The sequence below is a fragment of the Radiomyces spectabilis genome (genome assembly GCF_025331425.1).
Source record: "Radiomyces spectabilis strain NRRL 2753 chromosome Unknown BYT42scaffold_5, whole genome shotgun sequence".
NCBI classification, from domain to species: domain Eukaryota; kingdom Fungi; phylum Mucoromycota; class Mucoromycetes; order Mucorales; family Radiomycetaceae; genus Radiomyces; species Radiomyces spectabilis.
In genome coordinates, this window is record NW_026251930.1 from 1,627,790 (window position 1) to 1,650,831 (window position 23,042).

General features: G+C 44.3%; 6 protein-coding genes across 6 annotated transcripts; 3 read left to right on the top strand and 3 right to left on the bottom strand.

The window, feature by feature from the left end:
* Nucleotides 1–846: 846 nt before the first annotated feature.
* BYT42DRAFT_566595 (uncharacterized protein) lies at nucleotides 847–2,066 on the bottom strand. The gene is made up of 4 exons (XM_051567997.1): nucleotides 1,975–2,066; nucleotides 1,872–1,922; nucleotides 1,744–1,815; nucleotides 847–1,680 (listed from the first exon to the last, which is right to left on the bottom strand). Exons 1-4 carry the CDS (start codon nucleotides 2,026–2,028, stop codon nucleotides 934–936), a joined length of 924 nt encoding a protein of 307 aa, XP_051424744.1. The 5' UTR covers nucleotides 2,029–2,066; the 3' UTR covers nucleotides 847–933.
* Nucleotides 2,067–3,234: 1,168 nt separating this feature from the next.
* BYT42DRAFT_613238 (uncharacterized protein) lies at nucleotides 3,235–7,296 on the top strand (the record flags this gene model as incomplete). Its single annotated transcript, XM_051571711.1, has 10 exons — nucleotides 3,235–3,578; nucleotides 3,635–3,659; nucleotides 3,751–3,870; nucleotides 3,964–4,788; nucleotides 4,861–5,203; nucleotides 5,270–5,330; nucleotides 5,418–5,565; nucleotides 5,632–5,678; nucleotides 5,735–5,988; nucleotides 6,068–7,296. 10 exons carry the CDS (start codon nucleotides 3,235–3,237, stop codon nucleotides 7,294–7,296), a joined length of 3,396 nt encoding a protein of 1,131 aa, XP_051424745.1.
* Nucleotides 7,297–7,443: 147 nt separating this feature from the next.
* On the top strand, nucleotides 7,444–10,745 carry BYT42DRAFT_306528 (kinase-like domain-containing protein). Its single transcript, XM_051562946.1, has 9 exons — nucleotides 7,444–7,809; nucleotides 7,879–8,207; nucleotides 8,270–8,472; nucleotides 8,552–8,705; nucleotides 8,765–9,024; nucleotides 9,106–9,348; nucleotides 9,419–9,660; nucleotides 9,733–10,398; nucleotides 10,533–10,745. Exons 1-9 carry the CDS (start codon nucleotides 7,611–7,613, stop codon nucleotides 10,541–10,543), a joined length of 2,307 nt encoding a protein of 768 aa, XP_051424746.1. The 5' UTR covers nucleotides 7,444–7,610; the 3' UTR covers nucleotides 10,544–10,745.
* BYT42DRAFT_306400 (acyl-CoA N-acyltransferase) lies at nucleotides 10,703–11,914 on the bottom strand. Its single transcript, XM_051562945.1, has 6 exons — nucleotides 11,805–11,914; nucleotides 11,710–11,734; nucleotides 11,564–11,654; nucleotides 11,355–11,487; nucleotides 11,139–11,275; nucleotides 10,703–11,061 (listed from the first exon to the last, which is right to left on the bottom strand). Exons 1-6 carry the CDS (start codon nucleotides 11,855–11,857, stop codon nucleotides 10,961–10,963), a joined length of 540 nt encoding a protein of 179 aa, XP_051424747.1. The 5' UTR covers nucleotides 11,858–11,914; the 3' UTR covers nucleotides 10,703–10,960.
* BYT42DRAFT_566615 (uncharacterized protein) lies at nucleotides 11,911–12,856 on the top strand. Its single transcript, XM_051567998.1, has 5 exons — nucleotides 11,911–12,092; nucleotides 12,152–12,183; nucleotides 12,242–12,280; nucleotides 12,365–12,457; nucleotides 12,534–12,856. The coding sequence occupies exons 1-5, from the start codon at nucleotides 11,944–11,946 to the stop codon at nucleotides 12,707–12,709; spliced, it is 489 nt and encodes a 162-aa protein (XP_051424748.1). The 5' UTR covers nucleotides 11,911–11,943; the 3' UTR covers nucleotides 12,710–12,856.
* Nucleotides 12,857–18,930: 6,074 nt separating this feature from the next.
* On the bottom strand, nucleotides 18,931–22,976 carry BYT42DRAFT_494427 (ER-golgi trafficking TRAPP I complex 85 kDa subunit-domain-containing protein; the record flags this gene model as incomplete). The annotated part of the gene is made up of 12 exons (XM_051564298.1): nucleotides 18,931–19,156; nucleotides 19,226–19,326; nucleotides 19,397–19,528; nucleotides 19,604–19,784; nucleotides 19,861–20,252; nucleotides 20,327–20,577; nucleotides 20,643–20,895; nucleotides 20,964–21,185; nucleotides 21,249–21,593; nucleotides 21,660–21,810; nucleotides 21,925–22,650; nucleotides 22,723–22,976. 12 exons carry the CDS (start codon nucleotides 22,974–22,976, stop codon nucleotides 18,931–18,933), a joined length of 3,234 nt encoding a protein of 1,077 aa, XP_051424749.1.
* Nucleotides 22,977–23,042: the final 66 nt, after the last annotated feature.

Consider the following 23,042-nt stretch of genomic DNA (forward strand, 5'->3'; position numbering starts at 1 on the left):
AACCGATGTCGCTCCAAGATTGCAATGTCCTCGTTGATCTGATCGCCACTCCATGACCGTTCTTTGCCGATTTGTTCTACCAACGTAGAAGTTCTCTGGTGGTACGAAGCTATTAAGCATAAATGCTCCTCTCAATGTAACTGGCTCGCCTTACCATTGAATCGGGTAACGGTACTCGATCGTATTCACCGTCTGTACAAAAAAAAACCGCATTAGTCATTGCAATACACACACAGTTTTTCAGCCGTACCTGCTTGCGAAGTAGAGGACGGTAAGCTGGAAAGATATGTTTGAAATAGTGAATAGGTGGATCCCTTATGTTTTCCCATGGTATGATGTAAAGCGATCTGTGGAAAAAAATTTGGAGGAACAGAAAATGGAAGGAATTATTTTGCGATCAGTGGGAATCCAAGCAAAAAGGAAGGTGACTTTCTTTTTGCTCCTCATGTATATCTGCATCTTGTTTGTCACCACGCATAAAGCGAAATAGAACTGATTGGACACGCCCAAAGTCATCTTATTTTACATGAGATTTTATCTAAATGCCGGTAGGCTTGTATCACGCGGGGATGCGATGTCATTCCACCTTGCTTAGATCATTCACTTCCCCCTACTGCATGACTATCCGGTCAAGCAGCAAAATTTTACGCCGTATCTAGTAATCCATTGTTTTTCCTTCTCCCCCCGACAAACTAAAGCAGTAATACACATTGTAGTATTGAATAAACTAGTAATCCTTCATCCTCGCCAGCAATAGCAACGTTCCGAGAATGTCGTTCTTCCCCAATTCACACGGACATACACATACAAACAGACGAATTCCAAGTGTAAAACATAAACAATGCTGTGGTAAATAAAGTATGTATGAAAAGCCTTTCAAGACTTAAAAACTATGTGGATGAATGCTACATGATAAATTTATATGAGATGACACTAAGACGCACTGCGCAGTTCTTTCACTTGATACTGTAAAGTAGGAATAAGGTTCATCAGCTGATCGATTTCGTCCTCCTTTGCTTGTAATCGTTCTTCTCCGTCGGCTGGCATTGTTTCCTCTTCGGCCAATCCTTCCAGCACTTCCGACAATTCTTCGAGGATGCCTTCATTCTCTGCGATTTCCTCCTCCAGGTTCCCAATCTGCTTTTTTATCTGGTCACATTTTTCTGTGGTGATTGATTGATCGGATGTAGAGTCGGTTGCTTTTGCTTTCAATTCTTCCAGTTCTCTGTCATACCGACTTGATGTTCTACGCATATCAGCCGTCGATGCTCGACTCGCTTTGAGACGCGCTGATAAGTCGGCCGCTTCGCGTTTGGCCTGTTGTACTTGCTGCCAAAGTTTTTCTTTTCCTGTTTCATCGGCCAACTTTTTTAACGAGGGCACCGGTTTTACGTAAGCCGCTTTCTCGGTATCTAGCTTGGTGGCATGACCGTGGTCACGTTCTTGATATTTGTGTTCGGACAGCATTAATCGCGTTGTTGACGTTTTTGCCACGGGTGACCGTCGCAACATTTCCGGTGCTGGAGAAACTGACACGGGTCGGTCCCTGGGTGGTGCTATCACCGCTTTTGTCTGACGTGTCTCTACGGATTTGGTCGATTTCTGTAGTTCTACTTTAGCCCAATGTGTCGTATGAATCTGAGAAAGTAGCATTACCTTTGCGTCATATACTTGGAATGACTATTCATGAATCAAAATGATCAGTAACAGAATTATCGTTCCTCGTGGGGAAAATCGCGTTACCTTTGACTGCACTCGATTTGTCACTGTTCTCAAAGGACTCTGGAGCACATTGTTTACGTCCATGGCATTTTCCTAGTACAAAGAGATGAATGACGCCGGAAAAAAGAATAACTTGCTAACGCATATACCTTCCCGGGCATGGCTAATACTGGCTTCTGGATATCGTGCACGGGAGTAGACTACAAGTGAATTAGTACTCTGTTGAAGCAATGTTAAATTGAATTGACTTACAGAATCAGTCCGCAATGGACTGGTAGTGGGGGGTGAATTTTCGTTGGCTTCCATCAAGACGTGTGTAAATCAGATCAACAAGAAAGCGAGGGCTGTTCCGTTTTTCACAAGCAGCCAAATTTGCCAGTCATGTGACTCTGGGACAGTGGGTCACTGAAATAATTGAGCGTTTTGATTGGAGCATCCATTCTTACTTTTCAGGAAATTGTGATGTCGAATGGCAAATGCGGATAGACACTTGAACAGCACCACCTACACCTCATATTGCATCCTTGTTTACATGCAAGGCTTGGACAGATTGAATTGATAAATCATTGCTTATTGTGGCGTTGTACCATCGGCCATTCCATCAGAATTCTCAAATACAGTATGAATGGATCATTCTAAAAATAATGGTTCAGTATAAAGCTTCGGCTTGTTGCCGAATACTGCAAAATCCTACTATAACCTCTCAATATTACTTATCAGTTGTCCAAATGGGAGGGAATGAAGCTGCGACCAATGCTCCTTTTTGTTGGACGTCATTGATTGGTTCATTGTCGCTCCATCAATTACGTCAAGATTTCTCAAGAACGTCTTACTTATCGGGAATATAATAGTTCTCACAAAAATATCGTATGGTTGAACATGTCAAAAACGGTGATATTTCTTATCGTGATCAACCTTTCACTATTTACTGCTGGTCGTGACAGTGGCGAAAAACAAGGTTTCATTTATACGATTTTCCCTGCATGAACGCGATTGGTTGGTTTTTTTTTCTTTGCCAGAGATAGTCCCATTTCATTAGATATTTTTATCTATTGTTCTGCTATTATAATCAATTCAAACAGCTGCGCGGAAGCAAATATGTATGGTGATGTTAGATACAAAAGGGAGAAATTAATGCATTGAAGCGCAACACATGGGTGCGAAAAGAGAGCGGGTTCAGTCATCAGACCGATCGGAAACCCCGAAACTCGCACCGGGAAGAAATAATCGACCTCTCTCTTGATGGCATGTATTCATGGTTGAATCGCAATACAAGTGGCTCACGTAAATAATGCCTTTGTTAAATGAATAAATGGCAGCTCGGTACCATCCTGATTTGCTTGTGGAGCGCATTGTTCATTGCAGTTGCAGCGAATGGATCACGGACCCGCCCCAAAATGAGTCGGAGTATGGAATTTGGTACTTGCGGTGCTGCAATTCCATATTTTTTTTCTGGGTGAGCTTTTTGTTCCCAAATTTCTTTAAGCAACCCTTTTTCCCCTTCCATCATTGATGTCTTCTCCGTCGTCCGTCGCCACAAACAGTGCCGTACCAACGAATGGAAACACAGTATCAACATGGCTTGGATCATCAACCTTTAATACGGCACCGACATCGTACGCTTCTTTCAGTGGCACGCCGACTTCATCCTTCGCTTCATCGACGCTAGTCTCCAGCACCAGTAGCTCTGCGCCAGCTTCAGAAACGTCCAAGACTGGCATCTTTGGCAATCCTTATGAACAACCAGGATTACCCACTTTCCAAGCTCAAAATCAAAGCGCCTTTACCACACAATTAATCATCTGTTTCGCCGTGGGGTTACTTTGCTTTTTAGGATTTTGCATATTGCGCACGCGGTAAGAAAAAAAAAATTGGGAAAAAGCTGTGTCACGGCTTTTTTTTTTTGATTTAGGGGACAAAAACTGATAGAATCAATGGTAGATGGACTGTCATTTTCGCCCCCCGCACACATATGAAAAGGTAACGTCCGATGGTGCAGTCCAGAAAAGCCAACCCTGTCTGATACAGATCCCTAATCACAGACACAAACCACCTGAATTACCCAATTCCTTTTTTGGATGGATTATTCCCTTACTCCGAATCAATCAAGAGGAGATGCTGGATAAAGTCGGTTTAGATGCCGTCGTGGTAAGAATCTCACCTATCCTCATCCACATCTCTCAATTTTTGGTTTTCTCACCAAAGAATACTTGGATGCTTTATTTTATTTTGTCATGGTAGTTGCTGCAATTTGTGGTGATGTGTATCAAGCTATTCGGCCTTTGTGCCGCTTTCGGCTTGGTTGTTCTGATTCCGATCAGTGCCACAACAGGCAATTTCACGGATACCAGTATCACCGGCATCGATAAACTTTCCATTACTGTGATCGATGAATCGTCGCCATACCTTATCGCATACCTCATATTCACTTACTTTTTCTGCTTTACCGCCTTTTTCTTCCTGCATCAGAGTTACTCAGACTATGTTTACATGCGCGCTCGCTATCTGTTACGGTTATCCAAAACGCTATCCTGTCGATCGGTAATTGTCACCGGCATTCCCAAAACGCTGCGATCCGATCAAGACTTGGCGGATTATTACGAAAATCTGGGAATTGGCAACGTGGAAACGTGTCATGTTGTAAGGCATGTCCGAAACCTGGGGAAACTGCTGAAAAAACGAGCTTCGGCCCTGCAACATTTGGAACGAGCCTATGCACAGTATTGGGGAAATCCGTGCCGCATCCCGGATTACGATCCGGACCGGATCCTGGAAGATGCCCAGTTACTTCAACGGGTTGATAAACTGAGTGAACAGAGCGACTATTACAACAACAATGCCACATTCTTATCCGGCCTGATCAGTCCTCCTTCCCGCAAACGTGAGAAGCGTCGTCCCCAAGTGCGTACAGGTTTCTTGGGGTTGTTTGGACCCAAGGTCGACGCGATCGAATACTATACCGAACTATTCGATGAACTCGATCAAAAAGTCACTGAAGCGCGTAATTCCAAAAACTACGAAATGACGAATGTCGGTTTTGTTACTTTTGAACATATGACCAGCGCCGTAAGTTTTCTTGATATATGCCTGTTCTCCAAATTTTTCCGTCATACTTACCAAAACGAGTACTCTATGTAGCTGATTGCATCCCAGATCGCGATCAATCCTCAAGCGTTCAATTGTCGCACCTATATGGCGTACGAACCGAGAGATGTGCTTTGGGAAAACGTTCTTATCCGCGGTCGCGAACGACTCATCCGCGAGATATTCATTTGGACCATCACCATTGCCTTGGTGTTTTTCTGGGTGTTCCCTATCAGTTTTTTCTCTTCTTTGACCAGTATTGAGGCACTTGACAAAGTATTCCCTGGAATTGCCGACAAAGCTGATGATATCCCTATTGTCAAAAGCATCATGCAGAGTTTAATTCCTACTCTCCTCGTCAACATTTTCATGGCGTTACTGCCCTTGATCTTTGATTGTGAGTGACACAACCTTTACGCATCGTTCCTGCGATGAATCTTAACCTTGTGTTCCTGTTTCTTAGCTTTAGGATATGTGCAAGGCTTGCGGGCAAGAAGCGCTATCGCCGAATCCACGTTTAGCAAGTAAGTTTGCATATAACGTCAACGACACTAGGCTGCATCGGTGTGAAATGATTAATACGAAACTGATGTGATGGATATGTTTTGCAGATACTTTTTCTTTCTTTTGTTCAACGTGCTTCTGGTATTCACTATCGTCAACATTGCTGTAAAGACAGTGGCTGTAGCTCGTGTAGCTGAGCAGTTGATCAATAACCCAACCGAAATTCCCAATGTGCTGGCCACTAGCTTATCGACGGTAAAATCTTTTGAATCGTGTAAGCTGAATCGTTGCACTTTTTTCTGACTGCATGCTCGACCATAGGTAGCACCATTTTTTATCAACTATACCATTATGCAGGGCCTGTTACTGTAAGTCGATTTTGCATTCAAAATTATCGTCCCTTGACTCAATGTAGAATCCGTAGGATGCCACTGAATTTGCTTTTACTTGGTGCTCTGGTTCTGCGAGGATTTTGGCACCTTTTCATTTGCAAGACACCCCGTGACTATGCGGAAAACCGTGCTCCCTGGGCGTTTAATTACGGTACCGGATACCCTGCGCCGTTGCTCATTTTCATTATCGTGCTCGAATATTCCGTCATTTCGCCTATTATTCTCATCTTCGGTACTCTGTACTTTTGCATCACCTATATCGTTTACAAATACCAGTTTTTGTATGGTAAGTATTCCTTGAAATCATGGAGTTGGCATGCCCGCAGTCTTTCCTTTGATTTTTTTTAAAAAATAACCTTTGCTAGTCTATTTCCGACCGTATGAGGCGGCTGGCCGACTTTGGATCATGGTATTTCCTCGTATCATTGCGGGCATGGTTATCTTCCAGTTGACCATGACGGGGCTTTTTATCTTGAAAAAGTTCTATGTTCTTGGTATCCTTTGCGTGCCTTTAATCGTCATCACATTTATCTTCAAGTTTACATTGGATGCCGCATACAGAAAGAACAGCCAACACCTGCCTATGCAATTATTGCGCGATGAAATGACCAAACTCCCTACCCACAACGATCCGATTATACCTGCGGATGATGACCCTTATGCCAGTGAAAGTGGCAGCAATAGTCCAGATACCCCCGAACCATCCCCACACCGCGACAGCCAGAGATCCAACGACACAGCTGGCACAAGCACTACGCGAAAAGAAACAAAACTCCGATGGCGATTTGCGGCTGCTTTGGCCTTGAAACAACATCACACTTCCAATCCTTCCATCAACTCGCCACCTACCAAGGAATCACCCAAGCTAGCTCACGTCAAAAAGGTCGTGATTGATGAGGATGACTACGAAGCAGTGCCTGATAACTTGACCGATTATCGACAACCGCCGATGCAATTAAATCCCGGTGTCCTCGATACGGGTTTGAAACGCTACGGGAATCCGGCTTTGATTGGCGTGCTTCCTCAGTTATGGTTACCTACGAAATCGCTGTCTCCTGAAGAACAGGCCAACCCATCGGCACGAAGACCGTCCAATAAGCGACGACAAAGCAGTGGACAGCTGGCGCATGACCTGGCTCATCTTTTGCGACGTGCGGAATCGGCACGACGACGCGTTCAAGGGGGCATTGTTGCCAAGATGTTTGATAAACAGCTGGATGCATCTAAAGAAAAGGGAGTGAAAGATGCTGAAGTGATTAGTGAGTCTACCAAAGACACCTCCAACTCAATGCTGCGGAAATTGCTCCGGGGTCGCACCACTTCTCATTCAAGTTATGCAAAGACGCAGCACTCCAGCATGAGTCGACAAGCCACTGTTTCTCGGGAGCACATATTATTGGCGGAGAGTCGTTCGCCGTCCAGGTCATCAGACGAAACGCCGGATGATGACGATGACGACGACAGTAGCCATGGTGACGGATACTGGTTACCTTTGCATCGTACTTATTATCATCATCCAGAACGGCGTAATTCTACTCCCATGCCTACAAGGCCACGACTGGAAGATCGTGCTCAAAATAGCTCACCTGTCTAATTTCGGACCAATCAGGCTTGATGCTTAATTTGGCATGTACCAAAACAATCAAGGTGGCAATTTGATTTTTTTCGGAAATACGTTTTGAGTAAAGATCACAGTGTGTATTTAGAGTAGCGTCTCTGTTCGTTTTTGGATCACTTGTATATGTTGTAACATAACAAAAAAAAAAAAGTCGACTTTTTTGATTGTCCTCCTCTCGTTTCCCTCTTCTTTTGTTGTTTTCCCAGTTTACTTGATTTTTTATGAATACCAATAACGGTCACTTTTGTTCTTTGTTCTAGTGAAAATAATAGTTTTACCGAATCCTCAACATGTACTCTTATTCATATCGTAAACAGCAACCGTATCAAGCTGGACTTGCTACCTCTAATCCTCCTCCATCTTCCATTGACGTTATGCCATCGTTTCGAGGAGGAGCATCCGTGCCATTGTCGAAAAAACATGCCCAGCCATCGCCATCATCATGGTTGACCAATAAACCTTATGTTCGACAAACCGTCAATAGAAAAGGTAGGAACTTAGATCAATTCGATGTGGATAGGAAGAAAAAAAAAAAGATCCTGATAATCTTGGTCGCAGGACGTCCTTCGGCCGAGAAAGAGCATGATTGGGATTCGGACCCTGAATTGGAATATGCCACTGTTCAGGAAGCTGTACACGTCAGTCGGCAGACACCCGCCAAGGTTCAACACAAGGCTTCCAATTCAGCCCCATCGTCTTCCTCAAGTACACACAGTAGGCACAATGGGCCGCGGCATCCTGAGAGCCCATTTTATTCTCAGGTGGTTGAACCGGTGTTAAATCTGGGTGACAAATGGACTTTTTCGCGGAACACACCGGTCAAGAAATTCAGAAAAGTAACACAAAGAGAAACGTTGATCGGACGACCGATTCCAGATCAAAATCGAGTAAGTTTTCTGCTTTACAAGTCAGGGGCTTTCACTTCATTGACGTCATATTGCGGTTCAAGAAAAGACTGTTGCATGCTTTGACCATGCAACTGGCACATACTTACAGCAAGCAAAATCTCCGTTTCCAATACGATGCTCATCGGAATCCTAAGCGAGTCTTAACCAAACCAAGCAAACCGGCAAAAAATGATGGATTCGACAACGAGGATTATGATTACATTTTGCGAGTCAACGATATCCTTGGCGACGAAAAAGATTATCAGTAAGTATCTGTTGTCATTGATCTTTGAATCGGCTGTGACAAATAGTAGACATTATGCTGATCTGATCGTACATCGTAGATATCGGGTCATTGATCTCTTGGGACAAGGAACATTCGGACAAGTAGTCAAATGCGTGCGGGTATCGACGGGTGAACTATTCTCGTTGAAAATTATCAAGAACAAACCAGCTTACCGAGCTCAGAGTCGCATGGAAGTGGAAATCCTAAAGCAGGTAATCTACATTTGCATTATCAGTCATTGATAGTTCCGCTAATATACCGATTTTTACAGTTAAATCTCAAAATCGATCCTCAGGATCAACATCGAATACTGAAATTGCATCGTACATTCAATCACAAGAATCACCTGTGTCTTGTTTTTGAATTACTTTCCTACAATTTGTACGAATTGATTAAGCAGAATGGGTTCAAAGGACTTTCGTTGAGCCTTGTCCGCGTATTCGCTCTGCAATTGTTGGACACGCTGGTATTACTGAAGGAAGCAAAAATCATTCATTGTGATTTAAAACCCGAAAATATTCTGTTGCAAAAGTAAGAAATCGAATTATCTTTGTTGAACGACATCCAGAAAAAATTGTGTAAAACTAACGGTATATTTATTTTCATCTCCAGCGTGGATTCACCGACTATCAAAGTGATCGACTTTGGTTCCGCCTGTCATGAAGCCAATCGAATCTACACATACATCCAGTCTCGATTTTACCGTTCACCTGAAGTATTACTTGGACTGACATATACAGGTGCCATCGATATGTGGTCCTTGGGCTGCATTATTGCCGAACTATTTCTTGGGCTACCTTTATTTCCAGGCAGTTCTGAATACAACCAATTACGCCGTATCATAGACATGATGGGGTAGGTTCTATCTGAATTCGAAGGAAAAAAAAAGATTGACATTGAAATGCCCTTGTTGACCTGCGAAAAGCTTGCCACCTCAGGACATGTTGGATAAAGGGAAAAGTACCCTTGAATTTTTCAATCGCGAAGATCATGGAAACGGCAAATATGTATACAAAATGAAGAGTCGCGAGCAATACGGACAAGAACAGCAAAAGACCGAGTTGCCTGGAAAAAAATACTTTGAACAGACGGAACTTCCCGACTTGATTTTAAAATACAACAGCTCGCGGGCTCAATCGTGGAAAAACGAGAAAGACAGGCAACGAGGTAATCACCTAACAGTGTCTCAGAGAGAAATGAGAGTGGTATCCTCAATGTTATAATCTTGCGTCCTCGTAGATCTGCAAACAAGATATGCATTAATTGACTTTTTGCAAGGTGTTCTCGAGTTGAATCCACTACGGCGCTGGACACCATTGCAGGCACGATGTCATCCTTTCATCACGGGTGAACCCTTTACAGAACCCTACAAACCGGATGCTCGAATGAAGATCAATGGTGTACGCAAGGAAGATGCGGCCCCTTTCCACCATCAACTCACTGCTGCCAATAATGAGCTTCAAGAAATGCCACCCTCGACGCATGGTGTTGGAGGTTCAACTGAGCAATCGATCGCGATGGTGGACATCCCCAAGCCACAAGATATATCTACGATATCTGTTAAGCATCGATCAAGAGCACAGTCCATGGGGACTCAGAAAGCGCCGGCTTATATGCAAGGTCTTGTCCAAGATATACAGGCACACCCGATCATCGATCATAAAGTGAAACAAAGTACTCAGTCTGCGGCCAGGACCGACGAACGACATGCTCAGGACACTGTGATGGTCACCGATGTAGCCACTGTCAGTTCATATCGTCAAAGACATGCTCGATCTCAAGGCGATTCAGTAGGTGTCTTTGCTCCCGTCATAGAGGAAACGATACGAAACAGTCTGCTGGGGACGCAGGGTGGATTGATAATGATCCAAGACGAACACGCTACATTACCTGTTGCCCCAACGAGTAAGTCGCTTTTTCTCCCATCCCCCATTTCCAAGTGCATAGGATGACACTAGGTCTAGCACAACTAATTTGGTAACATCTCTCTTTTTACACGGTTAAGATTGCGATGGAGCGGCTAATTTTGCTACATCCAGTCAAACACTGATCTCTACCACTCGCAAAGTCAAAATAGCGCCCACGGTGAAAATTCGTTATGGATCGCATGATTCATTTCGTACGCCTGATCAAATGCATGCTAGCGATCCGCAACCAACCCCGCTTTTATCACAGAACGGTACTTGGTTACCAGATGCTCGCGCCAACCGCTTAGCCCATGCCGCTGCCGGTGAAGCGGCCGGCGGATTACTGATGATGCGTCAAGAAAAAGACTGTGCAGCTTTTGATTCGCCCGCCACCACGGCTCCTTCCAATGGTCGACGTGGTGTGGCCGCTGCCCTGAAACGGCGAGCCAAGAACTAAACCATATCAATATCCAACAATGATTTTACAGCATATAGTTCCACTCTCGTTTGCAATTTGCTTTGCAGTCAGCGTCCGCGTCCGTTTATTTACATCATTCTCTTTATCGCCATGAATCTAAATCTTCTGGATTCACCATGACATTCTCTCCATTTTCTCGTATAGTTTCCTTCAGTTTGTCTCTTGCCAATGGTTTTCGCATATCTAGAAAGAAAATATACGTTAAACATCAATGTTCTTGTCTTCAATCCGCTTAATATATTAAATGCTGCAATACGAACCAAAAGCATCTTCGTTATTTGCCCCTGAATAGTAGTTCCGTACTCGACGATATACAGAGTATCCAAACTTTCGATACATGCCAATGGCTACTGCATTCGACACACGCACGTATAAATCGACAAACCATCCATCATATCTAATACGGGGGTTAGATTATTCATGATACGACCAGTCACTCAGTCTATCCAGCAACCAACAGTAAGTAGACCACTTACGCTTTCTCCGAAACCTCTTCGAGCATATTCATCATACCGTCGGCGAGACCCAGACGTCGATATTCAGGTGCTACAGTGATAGCTGTGACGTGACCGTGCCAGTTTTTGCCGGTTCCTTCCGTTTTGCCCATGACTGCAACGAAAAAGATTAAGGATGCAATCCCAGTCAATCACCGTATGTCAGTATAACGAAAACAGCAATCTATTACCATAACCCATGACACGGTCGTGAGGGGACATTTGCACAGTAAAAAGATCTGGCCATCGGGCGAGGTATTGTAGGTAAAAAGAAATATTATACTGTGTGGAAAAAGAGTTAGTTTAAGTTTCGGTCAGTCTTCATCGCTGTGCTTACGGTTTCGGTTAAAACGTCAAGGTTGCTAGTTATAGAGAAGTCGTTAATAAGAATAGGCTCATCATGTTTCATCAAACAAACAAATGCATGCTTACACATTGTTAAATTCAAAAAGGTCCGTTGCTTTGAAGCGTCTAAGTAAACTCATGGCTTTTGGTGAACAAAGACGGGTGGTTTCAAGGACCTGAGTTGGAAATTTGTGCACTGTCAGTGAGAGACCAGTGTGACCCTGATATGAGTGGCTTAGCTATTAAAATTACGAAAGAGCTTCTCGGGTTTTGCATAAACAGTTCCATTTCCGACGACATGAATCAGGCATCGGTGTGCTCAGTGTGTCAACAAAATCAACAAAAGTACAAATGTTCCACTTGCAGGCGATTAATGTAAGTTTTTTCTGGCACTATTAACGAATGCGATATTAACTGGCTCAATCCATCGTTAGTTGCTCCCTGCAGTGCTATAAACTGCATAAAGGTAAGCGATGGCGTGTATATCTCTTGGACTGCATCAACTCATTAGGAACGTGATAAAGCTGTACCATGCGAACCCTATGAGCCAGAAGTTAAAGAAGGTAAACGATCGTACCACTGGTTGTTGTTCGCAATCCCCCCTATTGTGGCTCCTCACGTAGTAACCATATCGATTGTTGTTGCAGCCTCAGCAGCGGGAAGGAAGAAGAAAACGATCATTGATCCTACCGATGAGGAAGATTCGTCAAGATTAACTGAAGAGCAATTGGAAAGAATAGGTAAGTGACCAGTAGAAGGATTCTTGTTTCAAATGGAGTTGCATAACTTACGTGAGTGTGGCATTATTTATTTCAGCGCATTCTGACGAGTTACGAGATTATCTAAAGTACCCTCAAATACGAAAATATATCACGGAAATTGACCAGGCCAATGACCCTGCAACGCTACTGGATTCTCTCAGGTCGGGCCCTGACACGGTTTTCCAAGAATTTATTGATCTTCTCGTCCGCACTGTCAAGTCAAATGAATAACGCTCCAAACCAATCATACCACGATACTCTGCATATGCTACACACAACCCACTATAGCCACTCCTTCGAAAGCAATTGTACTGCGATTCTTGCGATATTGTGACGAATTTGTATATTTTACCAACTGTGAATATGATGATAATGACCCTTCAGAATTTAATTTGTGCGTTGCTTATCCCTCGGAACGGATGCTACCGATGCCATAGACGTTGGGATTTGCCTGTCCAACAAAGCATCTCACCGTGATAGAACTTGATGTGGTTAAATTAAGAGAAGTAGATGGATTAAAAAAAAAGGGAAAACAGTGTCGCCCCCATAGACTGAAGATCATATGTTCAAAAGCTTGAACGACGATAGAAACAACCGTGAGTAAACAGTGCGTGTCTCAGGTCATGCTCTTGGACTGCGGAGATCAAGTACGAGTATGGCTATTGAGGCCATATTGTTGCATTTTTCATGTTACTTTTTCTTGTTGGAAAAATCTTAGTAACGTTTGGTTCTGTGATATATGAGAGAATTTAGAACTAAAGAGACAATGAGAATTCTTTGACTGTTGAATACGTTTATTCCGATTAAGGCGTTAGCGACGTACTTTGGAGTGACCAACATGTGTATCTTCTTACATTCACCAACGATTACGTCAAGACGTTCGCCTGAAAACACATGGGACCGTCCACGATGGTTCTAAAAGTTGCTTCGAAACTGAAAACTCTTCATTTGAAAACTGCGCAATTTATATGGCTTCTTGCTTATTTGCAAATATTTAGGCTTAAGTCATTGTTCTTCACAACTGGACCCTCCAGCGTTTACCGTTTCAAAGTGGGCTTTTCTCTGGTATTTGCTATGAAGAACAAGAAGAAACGTGGGAACCTCCAATAAATACAATAAAAAGGGTTGAGTAAAAAATTGCCAATGACATCATCACACAAAGTGTGCGGGCCGAAAACGGCATGAGTGTGGACCGCCCAAAGAAAAAAACTTTGGGTGCGGAAACGCCAGCCAAATTGGCTGGTGATGGGTGCGGACAGCTCAAATAAAAAACAAAACAAAAATTTTGGGTGCGGAAACACCAGCCAAATTGGCTGGTGATGGGTGTGGACAGCCCAAATAAAAAACAAAAAAAACTTTGGGTGCGGAAACGTCAGCCAAATTGGCTGGTGATGGGTGCGGACAGCTCAAATAAAAAACGAAAAAAACGGGTGCGGAAACGTCAGCCAAATTGGCTGCTGATGGGTGTGGACAGCCCAAATAAAAAACAAAAAAAAATTTTTTTGGGTGCGGAAACACCAGCCAAATTGGCTGCTGATGGGTGCGGACAGGCCAAGTAAAAAACGAAAAAAACTTTGGGTGCGGAAACGTCAGCCAAATTGGCTGGTGATGGGTGCGGACAGGCCAAGTAAAAAACGAAAAAAAACGGGTGCGGAAACGTCAGCCAAATTGGCTGCTGATGGGTGCGGACAGGCCAAATAAAAAACCAAAAAAACGGGTGCGGAAACGTCAGCCAAATTGGCTGGTGATGGGTGCGGACAGCCCAAATAAAAAACGAAAAAAACTTGGGTGCGGAAACACCAGCCAAATTGGCTGGTGATGGGTGCGGACAGGCCAAGTAAAAAACGAAAAAAACTTTGGGTGCGGAAACGTCAGCCAAATTGGCTGGTGATGGGTGCGGACAGCTCAAATAAAAAACGAAAAAAACGGGTGCGGAAACGTCAGCCAAATTGGCTGGTGATGGGTGTGGACAGCCCAAATAAAAAACAAAAAAAACTTTGGGTGCGGAAACGTCAGCCAAATTGGCTGGTGATGGGTGCGGACAGCTCAAATAAAAAACGAAAAAAACGGGTGCGGAAACGTCAGCCAAATTGGCTGCTGATGGGTGTGGACAGCCCAAATAAAAAACAAAAAAAAAATTTTTTGGGTGCGGAAACACCAGCCAAATTGGCTGCTGATGGGTGCGGACAGGCCAAGTAAAAAACGAAAAAAACTTTGGGTGCGGAAACGTCAGCCAAATTGGCTGGTGATGGGTGCGGACAGGCCAAGTAAAAAACGAAAAAAACGGGTGCGGAAACGTCAGCCAAATTGGCTGCTGATGGGTGCGGACAGGCCAAATAAAAAACCAAAAAAACGGGTGCGGAAACGTCAGCCAAATTGGCTGGTGATGGGTGCGGACAGGCCAAGTAAAAAACGAAGAAAACTTTGGGTGCGGAAACGTCAGCCAAATTGGCTGGTGATGGGTGCGGACAGGCCAAGTAAAAAACGAAAAAAACGGGTGCGGAAACGTCAGCCAAACTGGCTGCTGATGGGTGCGGACAGGCCAAATAAAAAACCAAAAAAACGGGTGCGGAAACGTCAGCCAAATTGGCTGGTGATGGGTGCGGACAGGCCAAGTAAAAAACGAAAAAAACGGGTGCGGAAACGTCAGCCAAACTGGCTGCTGATGGGTGCGGACAGGCCAAATAAAAAACCAAAAAAACGGGTGCGGAAACGTCAGCCAAATTGGCTGGTGATGGGTGCGGACAGGCCAAGTAAAAAACGAAAAAAACGGGTGCGGAAACACCAGCCAAATTGGCTGGTGATGGGTGCGGACAGCCCAAATAAAAAACGAAAAAAACTTGGGTGCGGAAACGTCAGCCAAATTGGCTGCTGATGGGTGCGGACAGGCCAAGTACAAAACAAAAAAAAAAATTTTTGGGTGCAGAAACACCAGCCAAATTGGCTGCTGATGGGTGCGGACAGGCCAAATAAAAACGAAAAAAACGGGTGCGGAAACGTCAGCCAAATTGGCTGCTGATGGGTGCGGACAGCCCAAATAAAAAACGAAAAAAACTTGGGTGCGGAAACACCAGCCAAATTGGCTGGTGATGGGTGCGGACAGGCCAAGTAAAAAACGAAAAAAACTTTGGGTGCGGAAACGTCAGCCAAATTGGCTGGTGATGGGTGCGGACAGGCCAAATAAAAAACGAAAAAAACTTGGATGCGGAAACACCAGCCAATTTTGGCTGGTGATGGGTGCGGACAGCCCAAATAAAAACGAAAAAAACTTTGGGTGCGGAAACACCAGCCAAATTGGCTGGTGATGGGTGCGGACAGGCCAAGTAAAAAACGAAAAAAAACGGGTGCGGAAACGTCAGCCAAATTGGCTGCTGATGGGTGCGGACAGGCCAAATAAAAAACCAAAAAAACGGGTGCGGAAACGTCAGCCAAATTGGCTGGTGATGGGTGCGGACAGGCCAAGTAAAAAACGAAGAAAACTTTGGGTGCGGAAACGTCAGCCAAATTGGCTGGTGATGGGTGCGGACAGGCCAAGTAAAAAACGAAAAAAACGGGTGCGGAAACGTCAGCCAAACTGGCTGCTGATGGGTGCGGACAGGCCAAATAAAAAACAAAAAAAACGGGTGCGGAAACGTCAGCCAAATTGGCTGGTGATGGGTGCGGACAGGCCAAATAAAAAACGAAAAAAACTTGGATGCGGAAACACCAGCCAATTTTGGCTGGTGATGGGTGCGGACAGCCCAAATAAAAACGAAAAAAACTTTGGGTGCGGAAACACCGGCCAAATTGGCTGGTGATGGGTGCGAACAGCATTTTTCTCTTATCTTTGCCGTGGAGGCACCTGTCAAACCACTTTGCACAATGAGAAACGAAGCTCAAAAGCAGAATATTACACGCTTCAACAGGCCTCGTCATTAATGTTTCTTTTTCCAAAACTTTATTTCATTTCACGTTGCTCTTGACAATTGATCGGAGCTGTTATCAGTAGAGTTTAATTCAGGTGAATACGGAGGAAGGTAAACGTGCCTGTATCCACGAGAATTGGTACTTTTCTATGTCAGCTGAGCTATGGATATGTGCTCCCTTCACTACGATGGGCAGGAGCATGATGAATATGAAAATGAGCGCATGATCTTAGTTGTTGACGACGAGTTATTTGCTATATGAAGCATTCTCCTAATGAATAAAAACTCCAGAGAGACCAATGAATCCCTGTGCATCCAGTTGCAGATGAAAGGACAATGAGCGTTGGCGTGGAGTCATGTGGCAAGCTTTGCTTATACAGTTTCCCAGTCCATGGAAAAACTTAGATTTTTTTATTTGTTTCTCCACAAACGCTTGAATGCTTCTGTTGCTGCGAAACAACTGGGTATTCACGCAGTCGTGCAGCTCAAAGATTCAAACGTTATTTGAAGGTTCTGAGAGCATTTTAGAAAAGAAGAGAAAACATGCTGATGTCATATTCTTGAGAAAGAGCATAAAAGACACCCTTTGATTAATTTAATTAAGAATCCTTCTGCTGTGACTCAAATGATAGAAATTTTGGAGCAGAGCTTTGTAGATCTCAATGTTCCTCGTAGCACTGCTCAATGTCATCTATCCATTAAACAAGCACAATTTCAGTCTGTCGAAGAAATAGTGAACATAGTGACCCGGATTTCGCAACAAACTGTGATTTCTTGATAAAAGCAGTCTTCCACATTACATAGAAATTGATAAAACAAACAACAACAGATGATTGAAGTATCCGGCGCTCCCTACGTCTACATGCCGAAAAACCAACCGAGCCGCCATCGGCCTGTATTCTGAAACCAGGGTGTGGTTTCAAAGAAGGGCTTCCCTGCAATAGTTACAGTGTCTACAACTACAGCGAACGCAACATCCAATTTTAGGGGAAGGTAATATCCGCAAATGGTTTAATTAACGTCGGTTTGAGAGTTCTAGAAAAGAGGAAATTTGAGTGTGCAACTGATAGGTTGCAGCCAGCGACAGTTGACATGTATTGTGTGAGTTTCTTGAGGGCGATGCATGATGAAATGGACAAATATCCGGAAATGAAGGACACTATCTTTCCATGGATAAAACTTCTATCAATAGTTCAGCCGACGTAGGAAAGTATATTAACTCCCATGGATACAGGTACGTTTATCCTCCTCCGTATTCACCTGAATTAAACGCTATGGAGCAGTTCTGGTCAGTTGTCAAGAGCAACATAAAACAAAATAAGCTTTGGGAAAAGAATCATTAATGACGATGACTGATGAAGCGTACGCGTACGATACTTTGCATTTGGAGCAACCAGTAAATAGCGAGGGTTCATCGCATGACGAACACGGTTTCATGGCTGGATGAACACACTTTTTTTTTTTTTTTTTTTTTTTGAAATTCCAAACCAACGACTTTTTACTCTTTGAAATGACTGTACAAATTTTTGTTTGGTTTAGAAACCGTAGTCTCTCCTTCTCAAGACGTGTCCCCGATCGTGATAATATGCGAAAGATTCGGCAGATGCACAAAGTGCTCCACATCCTCTAAAGCCAATCCGTCCTGACAGGTATGCATGGTGAGTTTCCATCGATTGATATCGTAAACGCCAGCGGCTTGGAATATCGCGTAAGCTTGTACAGTTTCAGTCCCATCCGGTTCCAGAACACCACTGAATACAGTGGTACCACTCCAATGGAATGGATGAATATTGAATGTTGGTTTGCTAAACCAAAAATATGTTACCATCCAGTCAAGGTCTCTCTTTTTGAAAGAAACCTCCTCCCAAGGGATAACTTACATTTTCGGCGATTGCATCGCCTTACTATCGGACCAGGAAATCATCTGTAACGTATAATTGGTCGTCTTGTTCCAGGAGCAATTCCTGAGCACAATCTCAATGGGGACTCTCAAGTGACTGATATGATAGGTACGATACATTAATAACCTTTCAATGAACGGTATTCATATATCGCGCTACCTACCCTTTGACGTTGAAGTCATGCTCGTACCGGTCAATGGCTTTCACCATGAGCTTGATGGGACTTTCGTCCTGTAATGCTTTGTTCTTGGTAAGACTAGCGATCAGTGCCGTCCGTTCTTTGGCTGTGGCTTCAAACATGGTTCGACTTGTTGACTTTCGACCTGCACCACCTATGGTTCCTTGGAATGGGTTTTGAACCACACCCAAATTAACGCCAATAATATAATGATGTCCATGTCGTTGCATATTAGAAACGTCCCAATAAATGGTCAGATCCACATCATTCGTGGTATACATAGTGAATCGCTTGCCGTACTGATCTTCCGCGATATTTGGAAATGTCGATTTCAGATTCGATAATCGCCAGTGCATGCGCGAATTGAAAGCAAACGATTTCAAGGGTGCCGTATCAAAAGCGATGCCAGATCCTTTCTGTGAAACATTATGGTTTTGTTACTATGGTTCCTGCGGTAAGATGCCTTGACTACCAAAAACTTACGAATGCCAGCTTGCTGATATGCAAATCCAGGGGCGGTGGTGCGACTGACCGGTCGGCATCATTGTTCAACAATGCTTCCAGAGCATTCGAAGTCCATGCTTCGGGCGAATCACTGTGTTTGGCCAAATCAACACTCTCGATTCGCTTGATTTTATAGTAAGCAAATGACGTTTGTCGTGCCGGCACTGTTGCTTTTTCTTGAATATCGTCTCTAGCAAAAATACATGACGTTAGATAACAAATCAGTTGATGACAGTCGGATCACCTATCATTATCTTACTTTGATTCCATATTAATACTTAGCGGAACGATGGTCCATGCAGGACTGGCGAGTGTCAGCTGGGTAAGGTCAAAATTTGCCACCGTTTGCAAGTTTTCAATCTATCAACCGCCGTGAATAATTCAGAACATTATCAACTTGATGCGCTATATGCAGTGAGACAGCCGTTACCTCAATACCCAGAATGAATTCATTGGTGCCAGTCGTGCTCGGTCGGGTAAATGCGTTGATCTTTAACGAGGGTAATACCTGAACACCCAGAGCATACCGTAGCGTACGATGTGCAATGGCGGTATTCTCTTCCTGTAGATTCAAAATCTCTGTTGAGTTGACATTTTGTTTTCCCTTGTCTTTCTTCCTTGGATTGTCATTGATTACCTCAGACTGATAAGAAAACAAAAATTTGAACGAGTGTTTTCCGATCCGATCGCCACGAATCCACAGCGGTACAAGCGTTGTATGACCTGGGCCGACAATGCCGGGACGATCGTTCTCGGAGGGTAGAGGGATAGAAATGACGCTCGAGTCATAGATACGGTTATCTATATGACATGTTTCACTACCTCCCTTGTCCTTCTCAGCTGCAGTTACAATTTGTGCAAACCTCGTCAGAACGATGACTTTTGGGAAAGGACAATAAAAGCGACTTACTGTAAATGCGTTTGCCCAACTCATCGGGTTGCCCCACACAGATAAAGCTTGGATGACTTGATTTCATGCGTAGCGCTGTGAGACCTTTATGACCTCTATTATTGATTTCGAGAACAGCTTGTACGACTTCGCCGGAAAGGATGGTTTCGGGGATCTGATGAAACGCAACATCTAACAACGGCATGGGAGATGTTACAAGAATATCCAGTGTACGATCGGGAGCGTAAGTCGGCGTCATGCGCTGCTCTTTAGTTGCATTCAATCGTCTGCCCTTTTTATGGAAAGGTCGGAACGAGTGTACCAGATCGTTCAATGTGTAATGAAGCCCGGTTACTTTGAGAGATCCTTCGCGCCGAGGAACGATGGCCAGATGGAGCTAACAAGATCATCACAGTATCAGTGTCTGTTTCGTGCATGGTAGTCGTTGTGAAGCAAATGATCGATCCCTACCGTTCGTTGTTCGAGCGGTTCGAGTGTGATGTCGGGAATCGCTTGAAGCTCGAAGTCGCCGTAACTCAACATATCCGTTCCCGTGACAGGTGTACCCTGAGGCATGGTTTCATCAAGATCGGCGGTTCCGTCCGCTTCCTCTTTTGTATCACGTTGCGTAGAAGCACGATGTTTGCATCCCAAAACAAGATGACTTAGTTGGATAGAAATTTGTAACGGATTGTAAAGTGTAATGTGGGCCATGGCCGGTTCTAGAACCATCCTTCTGTTAGCGTGACAATGGCCGACAATGGGTGTTGCGATTTATAATTTTTACCTCCTACAGCACATACGACTCGATTATCGTCTTGTTGTTCAATAGCCAATGCTTTCTTGGATTTCGCAATATAGCCACTAGTGATATTCTCTTCCAACAGTTCCATTTCCATGGCAGCCCACTCTTCTTGCGTCTCGGTATTGGATTGACTGTTGAAAAGGTTGATTCGAATCATCTGATCAAAGATAGTCGGCAACGCAAGGTGTGGCAATGACACTTTGAGTGGGTCAATGCCAGCTTGAGATGTATATTGCTGTGCATCTTTGTTAGCACCCGTCGTTTTCCTTTTCACACAGGACGTAACTACTCCACGGCACTTACTCGGTAGATAAACAAAAATTCGCGTACGTGAGCCAGTTGTTGTTGTGGTGTTTGCTTCGTGTCGGCCAACACATCCGCAAAATAGGACACTGCTTCTTCCAAATGACCGAGATGGAATGCTTGTCGTCCGAGAGCAAACTGGACATGGTTCTTGGCAACCGACCACTGGTCTCCAGTCAATATAAACGATGCCATTTTATAACATCGAAATGCATGGTGACGCTGAAGGATGGTTGATTTAGTATTGAAATACGAACATTACACGCCAATCTCACGGTCACTTACCTGAGCTGCCTTGCCATACCGATGCCCTGCCATGACTAGATGAAAGCCATATTTTCGAACTAAAGGTCGAGGCGCTCTCAAGAAGCAATGTGCCGCCTGCTCAAGAAACAGGGCTGACCTTAAATCCGAATCTTCGCCGGTCATTCTCACTAATGCGGTAGGTATTTCTCGCCACATGCGTCGCGCTTTCAGGAGCTCGTAGTACATGACAGTCGTCCGCGTGGCATAGAATGGCGATCGGCAACGACCAAGATACTGCTGGACTGCCAATTCGAAATTACGGTCCACATCATTTTTACTTGCCAACGGTTGATTCATGATCAGTTGGCAGAGGCCAATCATTTCCTACACACCAAGCATCCCAAATCAACCTCCAACGTCGTAGCAGCCTGCACATATGCCCAAATGTACCTGTGTACCAGCATGGTATTTGTATGCCTTTTCAGTTGCATAGTCACGGCGAACGGTATCGTAAATGGCGTGTGCAAATTTGTAGTCACGAATCATGAAAGCGTAATCGGCCAGTTTTCTCATTTGAGCCTCAGGTGCAGCGTAAGGGTATCTAACAAGCCAGAACCATCCATATCAATACAATCATCGCCACTATTTATATTTTTTCTGTCCGATGGATGTATTGCTCTGCTGCTGTGTGCACGAGTCGATTACACCTACATACATCATCACAGTCGTCATGCCTGGCGGTACATTGGGACCGGTGGCGGGAATGGTTTGCATGGACTGAGGAGACGCGGTGCGTGAGGATGTACCAAAGAAACGACGACTCGCACCAAATAATCGACCGGTTAATCCACGTCGCGCTGATGCCACCTGTTCATTCCAGTGTTGGATGTTTCTTTCCATAAACGGGATCAGACTTTGCACCACGAGTTCTTTGACCATGGACCGTGTGGCTTCGATATCATCGTCAGTGAAATATCGTCCGTACTGCACAGCGGGAGAATCGGCATCACTGATGAGTTGTCCTTCGGTGGGTGATGGTTTGGAAGATAACGCCTCATCTGATTCATTCATCTCCAGCGGACCCACCTGAAGATCAGTGGAATGAACGGTATTGCTCGGCAGTCCACTGATAGAAGGTGAGGTAGCGTTCGAACGGACCAAATCTGAGCTGGCGCCCGATAACGCCGGTGAGAGCGGGACTAACTGGCTCTGATGCGAAAAGTTGGGTTGGTCCGCATACATCTGAAGCTTTGTTTCAATAGATTGAGATTCATTTAATTCCTTTTCCCAGATCATGCGTATGTGATCTTCGGCCATCACATCATTGTTCGCCAACTCATCAAAGAAATCTGTCGCTGGCGGTCGAGGTCGGGAATTGATGGTCAGCATGTGACAATGTAGACCAAAGGTCCGCTTCATCTTTTCAAATACACTCTGGGAGCTGTGATCAAGCCCAACTAAAATGAGTCATCTCTTTCTGCATGAACGAGTTGAAAGTTATCCAATCACTTACTGTTCCAGTGTCGTTTTATGAGGGTCGTGAAGGAGAAGGTAGAAACGTAAAATATTAGGATCCACATAAGGCTTGTCGACGGTGAATGAAGGAATATTAGGATTGTACAACTGCATAATGGTTCCCATAGGATCTGGGTTGGCGGAGGAAATGACGATCAGGGTCGCTACAGGATGATCAAACGTTTCGTGCTCGGCAATGCCTCGATAGGAGAGAATTAAACGACGGAAATCGGCATACCACGGTGTCACCATGTCCAGTGGGGCTATGGCAGGATACAATTTTTGAGCAACACGGGGAGGCATGACACATCACAAACT